Consider the following 18,846-nt stretch of genomic DNA (forward strand, 5'->3'; position numbering starts at 1 on the left):
AACAACAATGAGTCAAAATAACATCTCAAGTTAAAGAGAAATGCACACAAAACAAATGGACATGTGCTTACCAGTGTTTAAACTGGCTACTAAGGGTTGATAGTGACTATCTTAAAAGTTTATTTGGTTACTATAAAGTTCTCTGCTTGTGTTTTGTAAAAGTTCAAAATTCCATTTGCCTCAGAAAGTTCGCCTCTCTAATTTATATGTACGTATAAAATATACTGTATAATATATCTGTGTGTGTTGAAAAGATATTGAGAAGTAAAGAAAATGATTTCTTTCTTTGCGCATAAATCAAATTTAGAAACTCCTCACAATATCTTACTTCGCTGAAAGAAAACACCACTAGAAAAAAGTATTCATTGTAACAAACTACTAGGCACTAAAAACACTGCCCAAAGTACAATTTAATGATTGTAATTCAAAATGTTGTGAATACTCAAATACATTTTCTGTCCTTATCCAATTATACCTAACTACACAAATGAATATCTATGGACCAAATATGCATGGGTAGACTAAAAATGAATTACAACAACTGCAGCTGAAGATCTATGCTAACATACTAGTATTTAACACCAAAATGGTTCCATCCGCTCAAAATCCATCAGCATTGGAGAGAGGACATTTCCTTCTGCAACTGAACCAGCATTTTCTGTGTTTCATAATTGTCAGTTTGTTCCCTAAGTGTACTGATTTAGTGATGACAAAAGAAATAGGGAAAACAAACGAAAATTGCTTAATTACAGATGTTTGCAGATGTTCCCCCAAAGAGAAAGAACAGGTTAATGCGACTGAGGCTGTTCCTTCCATAGGACTGTGCTATCAATGAGCTTACTTCATCCAATACTGTTTTCCTCCTTCAGTGTTCTATGTGATGTTTGATGCAATGTTGTGATAAAGGAGTCACATACAGATAGCTACTGAATTTATGCTCAGTAGAAAACCATAAGCTTTTTTTCTTTTCCTTTTATCCTTTGCAGCAATACCAAAAAAAGAAAGAAACCGTCAATAAAAAGCTTTAAAATAACACCACATCCTTATTCTCTCCCTTGGAATGCCAGATTGAGTTTTCTAATTTCCTCATTGCTTTCACTGGCAAGTCCTTGTGTGATGCCTTCTATGAATTTCTCTTGAGGTTAACATCCCAATAGCCTAATGCCTTAAGTTAAAATATGTTTATTGCTATTTGCTGTGCTATTTTCAATTGTGCGCATTCCTGTTCAACTCACATTTGCAGGAGTGTGTCCAGAGTTGCCTTTTTTTTTTTTTCTTTATGTGGCTAACGGAAAAAAAAGGAAACAGAAAGACATTGCAAATGGCCTGTAAACTAAAAACACCACTCGATATTCAGTAGGGAATTGAATGACTGATAACAACAGCGCAGAAAATGTGGCTGAAGCGCCACCTGGAAGATAAAGCCGGTCAGTTCGTTTCCAACTTCCTGTGGCAGACAATCTGCCAGTTGCAAGGGCATCAAAACAATGTTAAGCCCGCTGGTCTCTAGCTAGTGCTCTACGGAAAACAACTGCAAAAGGCTACCCAGCAAGAGGTGTTTTCTGCTGCTGTGTTGTCTTTCGTAAGAGAAAGTCGTTTTTATGCTCGGCTGACATTCCTCCCCTGCTCTGAAATTGGTTAAGAGGGCCAGCTGCTTTCTGTCATTTCCTCAGCGGTGTTTTTCTCAACAGATTTTGAGGTCATTCTTCAGCGTGGGAAAAGACTCCTGGTGCCCCTATGGAATCTTAAAGGTGCATTTCTAATGCTAACATTCAGAACAGCTTTGGGGACCAAAATGATACGTCAGCTTTGGAAATGGGTTGTTTCCTGCACTGTCACCAGTTTCATTTTTAATTACATTTTTTAGAAGCTGTTAAATGTGAGCAGAGATGTTCCTTTGGCTGTACTGACAACTTAAATGTATCAGTCGGGAAGTGTAAACCAAATCCCAGCCCAAGACGCTGAGCTCTGGACAGAACATGTACCCAATAAGGAAAAAATAAAGGACTCCCGTAATGAGCGCTGCGGCCCCCGTGGGCCTCGATGTCTCCCAGGCAAGATGCCGGTGACTGGCCTTGGACCTTTCTTCTCCCTAATCCTCTGTCAGTCACCTGTTACCACGTGCAGCATCTCAATGGCCCTTTCTGCTTCCCATTTCCTCCTCCACTACCCTAGCCCATAGCTCCACACAGAAATTTCTGTTCAGCCTCCTAGCTTGTCATCGGATTCCAGCTGTCTCTTTCCTTCTTGCCTCTACCTTTCCCAGCCGTGTGTGTGTGTGTGTGTGTGTGTGTGTGTGTGTGTGTGCGTGTGTTTAAACTCTACTATGGCTCCCAGTGAGCTAATACATCACATCCCAACGGGGGCATCGTGACACAGTGCACTTCGCAGGCTCCTCTTCCTGTGCCTGCCATTGAATGTGAGTGTTCTTCAGGACTCAGTCTGAGGACTGTCTCAGTCTGTCTCTTCGTTATTCTGAATTCTCCTATTTTCTTTTCACTTATTCAACCAATATTTATTAAGCATCTACCTTAGTCTACCATGCACTGGTTCAGGACCTGGAGTAATAATGGTGAACAAATCCCACCAGCAACCAGGTCTCATGAAGCCCACATTCTGGAAAAGATAGAAGAATCCTGTTTTGAGGTAGCACATCTATTCCTGTGGCTCAAATCACCTGCATGCCAGAGACTCCCAGATCCTGAGACCTGCCCAGTGCTTAAGGTAAGGCAGAAAAGTGAAGTGGGTCAGAGCATGGGCTTTGCAGCCACACCGATCAGGGCCATAATCCAAGGGCACCCCTAACGAGTCACATAACCTTGGCCAAGTATGTTAGGGCTGCCATCACAAAACACCACAGGCTGGTGGCTTAAACACAGAAATGTACTTCCTAACAGTTCTGGAGGCTGAAAGTCTGAGATCCAGGTGTTGGCAGGTCTGGTTTCTCCTGAGCCCCCACCCCAGCCCTCTCTTTCACTGCTCTCTTGCTGTGTCCCCTCACAGCCTTTTCTCTGTGTGTACTTCCCTAGTGAGGCTCTCTCTTCTTACAAGAACACCAGTCATATTGGATTAGGACCCACCCTTATGACCTCATTTAATCTTCATTGCCTCTTTACGGACCCTAAATCCAAATACAGTCACACTGGAGGTTAAGGTTTCAATGAATAAATTTTGAGGGGACAAATTCGGTCCTTATTGGTAAGTTACTTAACCTTAAGCCTTGGTTTCCTCATCTATAAACTGGGAATAATAAAAATAATAAAAATTAAAATGTAAAAATATTCACTAGGTTATTCTAAGGATTAATTAAGATGATCCAAGTAAAGTACTAAGCATAATAACGAGTACTTAGTAACTGTTAGCTGCTTATCCTATCTAATAAAAGAGTAATATGCAAATTGACCATCACTCCAAGACACAAGATGGCCACCCCCATGTGGTCAAAGATGGCTGCCCCATGTGGACACAAGATGGCCGCCACAAGATGGCCGCCACAAGATGGCCTGCAGGGGAAGGCAGCTGTGGGCAGTTAGGGGAGACCAGGCCTGCAGGGAGGGGCAATTGGGGGGGGCAGGCCTGCAGGACAGAGTAGTTGGGGGCGACCAGACTGGCAAGGGAGGGCATTTAGGGGTGACCAGGCCTACAGGGGAGGGCAGTTAGGGGTGACAGGGCCAGCAGGGGAGGGCAGTTGGGGGCGACCAGGCCAGCAGGAGAGGACAGTTAGGGGCCACCAGACTGGCAGGGGAGGGCAGTTAGGGGTGACCAGGCCAGCAAGGGAGGGCAGTTAGGGGCAATCAGGCTGGCTGGGGAGCAATTAGGCATTGATCAGGCTGGCATGGGAGTGGTTAGGGGGTGATCAGGCTGGCAGGCAGAAGCGGTTAGGGGCAATCAGGCAGAGGCAGGCGAGCAGCTGGGAGCCAGCAGTCCTGGATTGTGAGATGGTTGTCCGACCACCCATTTAGGCCCAATCCCTCAAGGGGTCCCAGACTGGAGAGGGTGCAGGCTGGGCTGAGGGACACACCACCCCCGTGCACCAATTTTGTGCACCGGGCCTCTAGTCCTATATAATAAAAGGTTAATATGCAAATCAACCAAATGATGAATGACCACCAGGGGGCAGACGCTCAATGCAGGAGCTGCCCCCTGGTGGTCAGTGTGCTCCCACAGGGGGAGCGCCGCTCAGCCAGAAGCCCTGAGCCAGGTTCATGGCTGGTGAGTGCAGTGGTGGTGTCAGGAGCCTCTCCCACCTCCTTAGCTACTGCCAGCTTAGGCCCTAAGCTGTCAGTCAGACATCCCCTGAGGGCTCCCGGACTGAGAGAGGGTGCAGGACGGGCTGAGGGACCTCCCTGCCCCCAAGTGTATGAATTTTATGCATCAGGCCTCTAGTCAATAATATTACACTAGATTTCTTACAATCTCACAATCCCAGATGTTTCTGGGGGAAAGGGGATAGAGGTACAGAGGAGGGCCAGAGGTCTGAAGTTTGAATGCTTGGCTGCATTTCAGGCAAATTGCTAATCTACAACGACTTTCATTTCTCTGAGCTATAAAAAGGAGTAGTAATAGCTATTTGTTTGCATCATTGTGATAAATAAGTTACTCAAGACAAATGTTAGGGAATATACCAGTGAAGGAATCCTATACAATAAAAGCCTAATATGCGAATTGTCCCCTTGGGCGGTCCTTCGACCACTTGCTATGATGTGCGCTGTCCACCAGGGGGGTGGCGCGGAACATGGCGGGCATCGGCAATGCACTGCAACCTCTCGCCAGGTACCTGGGGGCGGGGGTGATGGGATGGAGGTGCGGTGAGAACGAGGGTGTTCGCTGAGCTCACTCTCACTCCCTCTGCTACCCTCCTCCAGGAAGCCAGGGCTCGTGCACAGGGGAAGCCCCTCACGCTCAGGTGCCAGGTGCCCGTGAGGAGCCCACCCCGCACCCACATGGCCTCTTCTGGGTGAGCCGGGCCGCAGCTGCCAGGACCACAGGGTCCAGTGGGGCTCCCATGGGTTCGTGCAGGAGCTGGTCTGCAAGGCCAGCCAGGAGAGTGTGCTGCCCGCCCGGCTTCCGTGTGGTGCCGCATGGGGACCCAGAGGCCCACGCTGTGCGCCGGCCCACAGATCGCCACGCACACCGCATCTCCGAGTGAGGACTTGGGCGCCATGACTCAGGCAGAGGGGGCCGCGTGGAGCCCCGGGGCCGGGTGCTGCCCAGGGCCCAGAGATCAGCTGGGACCTGCCCTTCCACCAGACGCTCATGCTCCGATCACCAGCCAGGCCTAGGGACTGCACCCATCATGAATTTCATGCACCGGGCCTCTAGTCTAAAATAAGGAGCACTGGACTGCTTCCAAGTCTACAGTTTAGACAGAAACGAACCTGGAGCGATTAGCTGGTGTCTTAAAGGAGGACCAGCAGTCTTGCTTTTGAAGGGGCTGCATTAGCAGAATTTGTGATCTAAACCAGTGGTGCTCAAAACCAGTGAGGCATCAGAATTACCTAGAAAGCCCTGCAAATATAAAAATCCCTAGACCCCTAGCTATTGGGTTCTCACTTAATAAGCCTGAGATGGTGTCTGGAAATCTGTATTTCTATAGAAGTTCGCTACTATACAAGTCTTTCTGACTATCAGCCACGTTGGAAACTACTGGCCCAGAGCAGCACTTCCCAGTAGAAGCACTGGGAAGTAGAATGTAAGCCACATGTGTGGTTTAAAATTTTCAAGCAAGCCTATTTTTAAAAGTTTTTTAAAAGTGAAGTTAATTTTAATAATATATTTTATTTAAGCCAATTTTCTAAAATATTATCATTTCAAATGTAGCCCAAAAATATTGAGATATTCACATCTTATTTTAACTTTTTAAAGTCCTGTGCTCATTTTGTACTCATCACATATCTCAGTTCAAATGTAAATTTTCATCAGAAATACTTGATCTGTATTTATATTTCTACAATTTACACTTTAAAAAATTGATTCATAAGTTGTCCCAAACACATTTAGAAGTTTTCCAATAACTAAATTATTAGTGTTTTGATGGAGATTTAAATTAATTAAAATTAAGAAAAATTAAAACTCAGTTCCTGGGTAGCACCTGCCACATTCCAAATGCTCGGCTGTCACCTGTGGCAAGTGGCTCCTGTGATGAGCAGTGCAGGCCTCCTGATGTGATAAGTGTACATTCCTGAAATACGTAATGGGTAGACTACTGGCATAGCTCCTTAAAGAACTAAATGTGAATAAAGTAAAAAGTATAGATTAAACTCTCTTGTGATTACATAAGATTAGTAAAATCTAAGAAAAACGAAAGCCTATTTAGAGGCTTTGAAACTAAAAGTTTCAAAGATATTAATTCGAACAATCAAAGGTCTGACCACCACCAGTGAATAAGGCCATGGGCCAGGCCATTTGTGCTGAACATTCAGATATACAATGCTCTAATTACAGGAAGGAAATTTAGTTCAAATATTAACAAGTACAAAGGGAAGTGGAGAGGGTGAGTTGACAAGAATTTTATTCAAATACATGTGGAAAGAATAGTAAAATGCTAAAAGGACAAAGTATTGCAAGTGAAGTGAGAACAGCATAAAGAAAACTGGAAGCAAAATCGAACATTAAAACCAGAAACAAAATATTTGATCCAGACATAAGAAAATAGGTTAAAGTGGATAAATAGAGCAGTGAATAGAAAGCTGTTGTAAGTGGTAATATAGAAATTGGTAGAATCACTTGGGAAACTGGATCCTAAGGATTTTAAGAATGAAATGGGATAATGAAAAACAAAGATTTATTTAAAAGTTAATGATAAAATCATAGTGATTCATTGCAATTTCCAAACTGTTTTAAGATGAATAGCTGGTAAAATGGAAAAGTTTAATGGAAATTAATCATTTAGCCTGAAGCACAAAATCAGAACAATAATAGGGTGTGTGTGTGTGTGTGTGTGTGTGTGTGTGTGTCCCTCCTATGAGCTTTCACAGAACTCTGCTTCTGTCCATTATGGTACTTTTCATACATTAGTGTAATTTCTTGTTTGCTTATTTCTCTCTCACACTGAACTATCTAAGTGCTTGAGAACACTTATTTATTCTTTGATCCTCAGCATCTAAAATAATACCTAGACTATAAGGACTCAAAGAATGAATGAATGAATGAATGCATTAACAAAAAATCAAATATAAGTTTTCATAACCTAAAAAAATGACAGCAATATGACAGACAAGGAAGAAGAGCATTTTTCCCTTTAGATGGATATTCTAGAAAGGCTTATAAATTAATCATATTCACAAAGAAACTGAGACACCTAAGACTGCAAGTTAGCATCTTATCTTTAGCCACAATAATGTCAACAATATAATAATGTCTTCACCAATAATGAATAAAGCCAAAAATCTGCATTCTGATTTTCTCATGTAAATCTTAAAACTTCGTCTTACTCTCTTGAACTGAAGACATTATTGAGAATTCAATTATAACTGTCTCTTTAAAATAAAAAATATGTCTCCCTAAAGACTTTGATGGAACATTATATTTATTACCAAATATGTACCTCGGTTTAACAAAACAGAGCAGCCGGGCCATCGTGGCTCTGTGGGTGAATGTCAGCCTATGAAGCAGGAGGTCAGGGTTCGATTCCCAGTCAGGGCACATGCCTGGGTTTCAGGCTTGATCCCCAGCGCGGGGCGTGCAGGAGGCAACCAATCAATGATTCTCTCTCATCGTTGATGTTTTCTGTCTCTCTCTCTCCCTCTCCCTTCCTCTCTGAAATCAATAAAAATATTTTTTAAAAGTAAATAAATAAAAATTTAAAAAATTAAACACCAGACCTGTTCTAAAAAACCTGTAAAATATGATCGACATAAATGTACTGTAGGGAGAATTATGCTATAATATGAACAGTTTCCAACTGTTTTCCAAGGGACTATAGCAGTAATGTGAATATCTTTCAATAAAGCTATAGTTTAATTTTTTCCGGGGAAATATTTTTAATAGGATTACTGACCCTTTTAACACTCTTAGAAAGAAAATGAATCCCATCAGCACTCTGGCATATAACTATTATAAAATTAAATAGAACAGTCAATCAGTGGAAATGAGAATAGACCTGAGAAACAAAACTTACTGAAGAAATGTGCATAAGAATGCATGGTTTTAACCACGCATACTCTTTAACAGAGAAAAGATTCCGCTACATAGCAGCAAAATGACCAGACAGACTAAGAGAAATAAAGGGCTGTAAAGAAGGGGAAAACTGTGAAGAAACAGCTTTCATGTTTTCATTAAAACTGAGTGACAGCCTGCCCAGTATGGCTCAGTAGTTGAGCGTCGACCTATGAACCAGGAGATCAAAGTTTGATTCCCTATCAGAACACATGCCCAAGTTGCAGGCTCAGTCACTAGTGGGGGGTGTGCAAGAGGCAGCCAATTGATTTTCTCTCATCATTGAAGTTTCTATCTCTCTCTCTCCCCCTCCTTTCCTCTCTCTGAAATCAATAAAAACATACTTAAAAAAAAAAAAAAAACTAAATGAACTATATTCACTTTGATCAGTTCTCCTATCACTCAACTCTTAGGCCTGTCCCTAAGTCCCGTTTGGTTCTTCAGAAGGTACTTAAATGTTTCAGGAGGAAAAAGGATGCTTACTGATTTAAGACACATTTCTGCACTCACAACTCTTTGTGCTTTAAGAGAAATTTTTTCAGGTCATTAGTTTATAATGTGAATGGTGCCTAGGGATATTATGAAAGGAAAAAAAAACACAAAAACTAGTGTGCTTGGAGATGCAGTTTATGTGATTTGTGTCATCACTTATTTCAGCTCAATTTGGGGCCCAAACTGAACTCAAAATGAAGTGACCATATATGCAACAGTTTCTGTCTCAGCATACAATGATCATACAGAACTCTGAAAAGAGAACAGTCCCCCTTACCCCCAAACAAAAACATTATAACCTCCTTAAAACATCCAAGTCCTTGCAAGCTCTTGTTCTGCCATAGTACAAAAATAAAGTCAGCTTTACAAATAATTTCCAAAATAATTTTAATTACCAAAATGCCTTTGGCATACCAAAATGCATAAATTCGGCTGGTTTTACCCTTGTTTCCACACACACACCCCCCACCAGACTTTGCATACCGGCATGTTTGGGTCCAGTAAATATGGAACTAAATCATTCGCCTCAAAGAAAGCAAGCATCTTCCTAAACCCAAATTCATAGATTAAGGTGATTCTGCCATTATCATGATTAATCTGATCAACATATCATGTCAAAATAGATCATTCAGAGTCCTAAAGGTAACTAGAGATTTCCTAAAGTCTCCATTTCCTTTAAGTATAAACAAAACCACAGTCCACAACTTTTAAGGGTAAACAAAACAGATATTGATATTCCAGCTACTTTGCACAACGAAAGAAACAAGTTAGAATCATTTTTTCTTTGCTTCCTGATAACGACCCTACTTTTACATTTGTCAAGGACACATGAATCATGACTTAAAAGCATGACAAGTATTTTCAGTGTCATGATCTTTAAGATTATGAAACTCCTTGTTCTCAATCTCAGGTACGTGTTAGAATCACCAGAGGAACTTTTACAAATTACTGATTTCTAGACCCCAGCTAAGACTTAGAGTGAGCCCTGGTATCAAGATGCTCTAAAAGTTCCTCCGGTGAGTCCAAGGTGCGGCTAAGTGGAGAACCAATGGTCTCACAAGTGTAGATCAATGATCCAGAAAGGACCAAGGCCAATGGGGATCTGAAGCAGAATTTACAATATAAATTACAAACTCAAATGCCTACAGGAGCCACTTAAGTGAATGAAGCAGGCGATGTATACACACATTTTTAGATTGTATGAGTGCCAGAGAGCACTACAAACCAGGGAGCTCACGGGGCAAGGGCTCCTCAGCTCCAGCTGATATTGCCGACAGGGAAATAACAGGTAAAGGATCTTCTCACTTATCAGAAAAAAACACATCAAGATTTTTATGTACGATTTCGCAACTCTTAAATGTTGGCTCAATTTAAAACATAAAAACAATACTGTAGGTGGCAAACAAAACACATGATGACACACACAACACAGGTTTGGCCTTTCGGCTTCAGTTAATCACTTCTGGTCTAAAAGTTCGTTTCCATTGTACAAAAATCATAGCATCATCATCATTACAACAATAACAATACCTAGCTTTCATTAAGTACTTACATGTTAGCCAATACGCTAAGAGTTTTACACAGATTCTCTCAATTCACCTGCACCAACCTTTGGGGGTCTGTTATTATTCCCCTTTTCCTCGATAACCCCTTCCCCAAGGTCACACAGCCAGAAAGTGGCGATGCCAGGATACAAATGTGTGCAGTATAACTCCACAGCCTATACTGTGCTATATTTCTTTAAAGTTTTAAACATGCTTTAAAAACCCTCCACTGTTTGCACTTGGGTTTCTTCATAAATAAAATGAAGAGATTATACTGATTGATTTCTCAGGTCCTTTTTAAGTTCTCAAATTCAATAGTTCTGACTCCATAATACAACCCCTGGTTGCATTAAAACTGTTGGTATTTACATGAATCAGCCATGAATGCCCTAATAAGAATTGTGCGATCAAAGGAATGGAATGAATGAATACTCATCAAATAGTCTTTCAGAAAAGGCAGCGAAAACATAAAAGTATACTAAAATATTTATCTCTCCTACTACAGAAAGTTTACTTTTCCATTTTACCTTTTGAAAGATGAGTAAAGGTGCTCAGAAATTCTTCATATGTTTGCTCATGACCATTAACAAACTTATCCAAGACTTCTTTAATTATTTTATCTTCATCCATTGTCTCCGGTTCTGGTATTTGGGCAGGCATTCCTAGTCACAGGGCCACTTTACCTGTGAAACAAAGAAAAGCGTGAGCTGGACAGAGTCATGCAGTACCAGCCTCTCAGAAAATACTGGAACGGGCCGGTGAAAGAACGGCAAGGCCCAAAGGACAGGTCAGGACAGTTACTGCTACAGTAATACGCTCTAGTTCAAGAGGTCAGAGTTCATTCAGATCCTGGCTTCTGAAGTGCTATCACAATTTTATTTTTGCTTCAGTTTCCACGCTTCCATCTCCTTAATTCACGTCTTTTTGTCTTTGTATCCCAAATGTTTAACAGCTCAGGAAAGGGCATAGAGCTGGCAGTCAATCAATATGAGGCTAAGATTATAGACAGTCCCTGACTGAAGATGGTTCAACTTAGGATTTTTTCATTTTATTTTAGCGATGGTGTGAAAGCAATATGCTCTCACCATACTTCAAATTTGAATTTTGGTCTCTTCCTGGGCTTATGATATGCAGTACGATACTCTCTCCTGATGCCAGGCAGTGACAAGAGGCCGCACCTCCCAGTCAGCCACATGATCATGAGGATAAACAACTGATACTGTCTACTGTGGTATTAAGTGCATTTTCAACTTACAATATTTTCAAAAACTTATGCTGGGTTTATCTCGATGTAACCCCATCATGAGTCAAGGAGTATCTGTTCTCATTTGAGCAGGTACTCTAGTCTGATGTGGCCAGAAACTGGCAAAACACTCATGTAAACTTGCCCAATTACTTCACCTGTGCCTTACCTGACATGGCTTCCAGTCCTTTCATCCTCCTGATCAATCTACCTGGAAAAGGTTACACACCGCCTCCTTTCCTTTAGAACAGGCCATCCAGAAATGAAATCCGGACATGGTCTGGATACACTGAGATGGGACTAACTCCCACACTCTAAATATTGCATTCCTGCGACATAGCTGAAGACCACGTTCACGTTGCTGGCGGCCCCTCCACAGTGTCAGTTCACTTACCATAACTAAACGCCTGTTGCTAAGACACAGTGAATGCCTCAATCCACACACAGTTTGAACTTTGTCTTTCCTTATGATGTTTCACCTTGTTAAGTTCCATTCATTCTATATGGAATGTTAGTCTCACCTAGCTTTGAGAAAATTGACTATCTATAAAAAGCACAGGAGCAATCACTGCCTAAGTAACTGGTGTGATTCAGGGTGGATAGTAAAGAGGAGGGGTTCTCCCATACTGTATAGCAAACAGAGAAAGCACCAAGATTCTTATATTTTTCTAAAACAAGGATAAAAGTCAGTTATCTGTTATTAATCATATTTGGTTAGCTCAGGAAAAAAATAAAAATGTTTTCCCAAAATGATGCCCAACCTCATTTGATGGAAAGATCTGCTCTGAATTTACATGAAAGTACTTACAGCTTTTATTATTATTTCACTCAGAGTAACTATTCATATAGTTCCCTGTAGAAATACCATCTGGCTTGCTTTTGCGATGTTTTTCCAGACTCCACTGGAGATTTTGTGTAATATGTGGCATTTGCCCTGATTACCTTTCTAAACTCAAAACTATTCTGAATTCTGAAATACACCTGACCCCAAGGTTTTAAATAAGAAATTATGAAGCTACATGTACCTCCCAGGACGGGAATGAGGATTAAATGAATAGACACAGCAGCTCAAGAAGTGTTAGCCTGATGATCACCGTGATGACAATGGATCGGTCATAGCACTCTGTCCTCTGCCTACACAAAGACCTCTTTTGACTGTCACTCCTCTGACTTTGAAGGCACTGCTATTACCTTCAGATAAATCACGGTAAGTCCTCACTCACTACAACCCCAGATAAAACATGGCGCTGTAAAAGGCGGTGTGAAAATAAAACGCGGAGTTCTGTACCAACTCAAAATGAAAGAAACTGTTTTAAACTATTTTTGTTGTTGTTGTTAATGCTCACCCAAGGATATTTTTCCATTGATTTTTAGAGAGAATGGAGGGGCGTGGAGAGACAGAGAGAGAGAAATATTGATGTGAGATAGACACATTGATTGGTTGCCTCCCACAGGAGCCCTGACCTGGGCCAGAGGACCAGGCTGGGGATTGAACCTGCAACCAACGTACGTGCCCTTTGACTGGAATCGAACCTGGGACCCTTCAGTCCGCAGGCCAATGCTCTATCCACTGAGCCAAACTGGCTAGGGCTCAAACTATTGTATGAATTAGATATAGGAAAAAGCATCAACTACGGTTTATGAAAATTTACTTGTAACACTGCCAACCTTCAGCAATCCAAAGTTTAATCAATTATGTTTGGAGTTGCTAGATAAAAAATAATGATAAAGAAATTCCCAGGTAGCTATTATGCCACTACCAGCAGGACATGTACTTAATTCCAAGAATGTCAATGTCAATCTAATTTTTCAGAATTGAACCCCAACAAAACTCTAACACTGTATTATATCAATGTGCTCGATCCATCTCAGGTAACTAATTCAGCAAACTAAACAACACACAGCAACAGTCACCAGTATTGGAGATTGCTGCAGCTGTCTCCTTTAAGAGTGATGACAGAAAGTCCTTTAAACTTCCCAATTCTCAAACTGGAATAGTTTGAGTAGTCAGCCTTAACACATGTCAGCTTTACTAAAGGCAAGTAATTAACGGACTGTGCCCAGCACAAATTCAAAATCCTTCAAGACCTTTAATTTCCTTCACATGATTATCCCAGTAAAGAAGAGGTTATGCTTTCATTGACTTTTTGAAGACTTCTGGAAAATCCAGTGTCACAAAATGTTACTATTGGAAGCATTTAACAAATACCCACCTTCAAATGTAGAACTTTCCCCGTTTGTAAAAAAAATACAAAGAACCTAATGTGAAAAGTCCCCTGGGACTGACAGAGCAGCTCAGCGCTCGCCAGACAGTCGAGTGGTTTATGCAAATCCTAGCGGTTTTCTAAAAGGAAGCAATGCTTTTTCAGTTACTATTCATATTGTGTTTGTGTTTTTATCATAAAGTATTTTTCTAAAAGAAAGGGAGAGAGAGGGCGAGAGAGACTTGCCTGGATAACAAGATTCTTTGTTTGCTTTGGTTTGCATGTTTTTAGGCTTAGAAGCTCCACATGAAAGACCCAGAACATATGATGATAAGTCAATGTGTAGAAATATCTACTGGTAAATCATAAGTATCACCGTCACAATCACAGCCTCCAGTAGGAAACACTGGGAGGAAGCATTGCTCTGCTCGGACTACTAAACATCACAGGGAAACCACAGGCTTGGTGAGGAACAGGGTTCTCTTATCGAGCCGCTGAGCTATAGCAAGGGAGCCCTCCCTGGAGTCCTGTTGTCTACCACCACCCAAGCCGGCCAGTGTTGTGTGCTCTCTGAAAGGAGGTTATTATGAAATATGGTATGTGGGGTTACCACCACTGACTTAGCACATCATTGATGTTTACCTTCAGATCCCTGCTCCATGCAGCTTACCTATACAAAACACACCTTTCAAAGACAAGAGTGGTAAGCCTTAAGAAACAAGATGCCATGAGCTACCAGGGGTGGGCAAACTTTTTGACTCGAGGGCCACAATGGGTTCTTAAACTGGACCGGAGGGCCAGAACAAAAGCATGGATGGAGTGTTTGTGTGAACTAATATAAATTCAAAGTAAAGGAGCGGAGGGGAGAGCAAGAGAACCGGATAGAACAGCCGGATCCGGCCCACGGGCCGTAGTTTGCCCACGGCTGATAGTCTCCTCTCAGTGTGCATAGCCTGCTTTTTTTAAAAATTTTTTTTATTTTATTGATATTTTACAGAGAGGAAGGGAGAGGGATAGAGAGCTAGAAACATCGATGAGAGAGAAACATCGATCAACTGCCTCCTGCACACTCCCCACTGGGTATGTGCCCGCAACCAAGGCACATGCCCTTGACCAGAATCGAACCCGGGACCCTTGAGTCCGCAGGCCGACGCTCTATCCACTGAGCCGGTTAGGGCCATAGCCTGCTTTTTAAAATTATTATTTTATTGCAGAGAGAGAGAGAGAGGAAGAGAGAGCGAGAGAGACATTGTTTTGTTGTTCTGCTTATTTATGCATTCATTGGTTATTTCTTGTATGTGCCCTGACTGGGGATTGAACCCACAATCATGGCATACTGGGTCAATGCTCTGACCAACTGAGTGACCTGGCCAGGGCCATAACCTGCTTTTTAACAGCACAGAGAGAGCTGTATGTCCACAAACAGGTTTAAAAAAAAACCTGGGAGGCTTACCACTGATACTTAAAAATAATAAATAACACGTTTTTAAAGATTTGTCCAGGAGCTATAAAAACCCACTTTCTCAAATTCTCATAGTTCTGTTCAACAAAAATCTCCCACTGTGCTAAAAGGCAAGATGGGATATTATCAAAGTAAGTCGCCCTACATAAGGAAACAAAACCATCAACCCTGATATTTCACAGGATGGGTCTCCCTCTGTAGTTTGGAAAATGGACAAATCTCAAAAAAACCAAGTTGCATTGTAAGGGTACTGATTTATTTATGATAGAAGAGACCCAGTATGAACTGATTGCTTCTCCCTTGACTTAACTACACCTATTTTGAACCCTCTAATTTTTTTAGGTCTTTCAGTTCATATTAAGAGAAAGAAGTCCAGTGACAGAAGTTGCCACAGATTCTTAGAGTTGAGAGAAACAGGAAGGTCATCTAGTCCAACCACAGTGAATGAATAAATGAATCTGGAAAACTTTAGGTGGGGTTTTTGTCATCTAATGACTCTATTGATGAGGAGTGTTGTGTGGCTCTCATGTCATAAATAACAATGACATGTTCATGATTATGAATCTCAAGGTATATAGGAAGTCAGCAGGAAATTAGGCAAAAAGCAACAATCTCCCCCTGGATGGATATAACTATGCCTCCGACTATATTCTGTACCCAGTAATACTGTTGTTTCAAATACTTACCAATACAAACAAGGAAACAAAGGAAAATATAAAAGGCATAAAGAAGAAGGCATAAATACAAATCTTACAAAATAGAAAAGAATCTCAACTCCTTTGCTGTTTTTTTTTTCCCCTAAGGATGAGATAAAAACATACAATTCTAACATCAAAGAATACACTGCACTTCAAGTTATAAGCTTCTGCCAACAAATCTATTCTAACACTTAAAAGGCATGGAATTTTTCATTATCACCAAAAATGTTGATGGCATAAGCATCTATATTTTACATAAATTCTCCCAGGTACACTGCAGTGAATATCAAAGGAAGCACTGAGAGAGGGGTCTTTAGAAAAGAGAAGTTGTGTTGTCATCCATGCAGAGGTCTGTAGGAGGCATGTCTTAGCTATACTTTTTTCCTTGACCAAATCTCATCTTAAGGAAAAGTGAAGAAGAATTGCATGTAATAAAAAATGCGGGCTTACTACATGCTTACCATGAACATAGATACCACAAAGTTTTCCTTAGCAGAACAGGTTCCAGTTCCTCTCCTAATGAAGATTGTAATCTACACGTTCAATACAGGATTCCATTTTTGTAACAGGAATGACTATGATGACCTGTTTCATGATTAGCAATATGGAATGGAGTGAAAACATTTTAAAATGAAGTATGTAATAGGAATAAGAACAATAGAACATATCAAGGCAAAATAGTGAGTTTTATAAAGGAAGCAGGGAATATATATAGACAATCTGTAGGATATGGGACTAGGCAAAAGTATGATCCATAAAAATTGATCAATTAAGCTTTAGAAAACTTAAAAACTTTGCTCTGTGAAAGATCCTGTTAAGATGAAAAGAAAAATTACAGACTAGGAGAAAATATTTATAAGTCACATATCCAATAAAGGACCAGCATATAGGATATAGAAAGAACTCTCAACACTCACTAAAGAAAAAATCCAATTTAAAAAGGACAAAAGACACACATAGATATTTCAGCAAAGAGGATATATAAGTGGAAAATAATCCATGAAAAGGTATTCAATATCATTAGCCGCTAGAGAGATGCCAATTAAAAACACAATGAGATACTTATTAGAAATGACTAAAATAAAAAATTGTGATAACACCAAATGCTGGCAGGATGCAGAAAAACTGAATAACTTGTATGTTGCTGGTGGCAGTGCAAAATGGTTCAGCCATTCTGAAAAAGAGTTTGGCAGTTCCTGACAAAACTAAAAATGGACTCAGCATACAAACGAACAATTGCACTCTTTACATTTATCCCAGAGAAATAAAGACTTATCCCCATGCAAAAAGTTGTATATGAATGGCCACAGCAGCTATATTCACAATAGTAAAAAACAGGAAACTATCTAAATGTCCTTTAGTTGGTGAATAGTTAAACTGTGCTACGTCCCTACCATGGAGTATTACTCAGCAATAAAAAGGAACAAACTACGGATTCATTCAATAACATGGATGAACCTCAAAAAAATTATGTGGAGTGAGAAAAAGCCAATCTCAAAGGGCTATATACAGACTGCATGATTCCATTTATATAACATTCATGAAATGACAATGATCAAGATAGATGGGGAACAGTTAGTGGTTGCTGGGGTTATAAATGAGGGGAGGAGATGGATGTGAATATCAACGGGGTAACGTAGTGGATTCCTATAGTGGTGTTACAGCTGAGTATCTTGATTGTGGTAGTGGTTATGCAAGGCGACACGTGTGCGATAGCTGAACTACTCACACATACAAATGAGTGTATATATAGCTAGTGAAATCGGAATATACCCTGTGGATTCTACCAATATCCATTTCCCACATTTACTACTACATTTTTACAAGGTGTGAACATTGCAAAAGGCTGGATCATGGAACCTCCCTGGGTATTTCTTTACAACATCATGTGAATCTATCCTGTGAATCTATAACAGTTTAAAAAAGGGGGAGAGAAGTGTAGAAGAAGAAGGTTGAGCCACTTTAAGGCAAAAGAGATTTAGGAAAAGAAAAAATTATCACTAAAAGTTTTACCAGGAATGCTGGCACTCAGCGTGTTGATTGCCTCCCCCCTGCAGAAAGTTCTGGGGGGATGGGAATAATGCTAATCTATAAAATGCCATGTTTAAGCAGAAGCTTTCCTCTTGAAAAATTTGCTTCCCTATCCTGCTTATTCATCCAAGCTACTGTAATGAGGTTTCTTGAGGCTATCATTCATTAAGCCTCGCTGTTCATCAGCAGATTGTATAAAATCAATTTTATTTCCCCAAAATATACTCTTCCTCCAAGCTGTTTAAGTCAATCAAGACATATCTGCATTGGCTCACTGAGGCAGGTCAACCGAGTATTAGACTGTTTTCAATTACACAGTTCTGCATTCCATTAAACAAAGAAAAATGCAAACATTTAAGCATTCAAACTTCCTCTCTCTGCTCACTGCCTGTCATTTTTTTAAAAAACGGATCACCTGTGGATGTGGAATCTAAAGGATACAACCATAAGACAAATTTTAGAAAATCCGTTGTTTCTGAAATCTGGAAGAATACCTTTTCACCACCTTTTTTGTTTCTTTTAGTTGCCTTTTTTAAAACTTTAGAGTTGTGGATAATCACAAGTAAATACCCTATCTTCATCCCCTAACAAAACTCCCACATCATTCGACCTCTAGGCTAGCACATTTATTAAGAAAAATGTACAATACACATTTATCAACCATATTCAAAATTGATCTCCTACCTTCAGAACTGTGATCAACCAATCAATGAGTTATGGACAATAACAGTGTTTCAAGTGAACATTTCTTGAAAGGCCCCTTTCAAAGCTGGGAATCCATAAGGAAGTAGTTCCAGAGTCAACTTACAGCTCTATAATCATGCAATAATATTTAAATCATAAAAGATTTATTAGCTCATTATAATCCCACCTTCACATGGAATGCAATGTCCCATTAATGCTTATTTGATCTGTATTGCACAACTGTAACTGGAAGGCATGCACTCCTGATTAAAGGTATTCCCCTCTCTCCAGCTTCCTGCGCCTGTTGGCCACCTGCGCCCAGTGCGGTGCA

The 18,846-nt window shown here is 40.7% G+C and overlaps 1 protein-coding gene across 11 annotated transcripts in view; it reads right to left on the bottom strand.

Annotated features, from left to right (window-relative positions):
• The window catches only part of IFTAP (intraflagellar transport associated protein), a 68,014-nt gene that overhangs the window by 39,523 nt on the left and 9,645 nt on the right, over positions 1 to 18,846 (bottom strand). For all 11 annotated transcript variants that reach the window (XM_080640806.1, XM_080640800.1, XM_080640803.1 and 8 more), the window contains one exon: positions 10,721 to 10,876. In XM_080640806.1, coding sequence (XP_080496932.1) covers positions 10,721 to 10,853 — 133 coding nt within the window. In that variant the 5' untranslated portion in view covers positions 10,854 to 10,876. The remainder of the gene's footprint in view (positions 1 to 10,720; positions 10,877 to 18,846) is intronic.

The sequence above is a fragment of the Plecotus auritus genome (assembly GCF_963455305.1).
Source record: "Plecotus auritus genome assembly, chromosome: 9".
In the NCBI taxonomy this organism is placed as follows: domain Eukaryota; kingdom Metazoa; phylum Chordata; class Mammalia; order Chiroptera; family Vespertilionidae; genus Plecotus; species Plecotus auritus.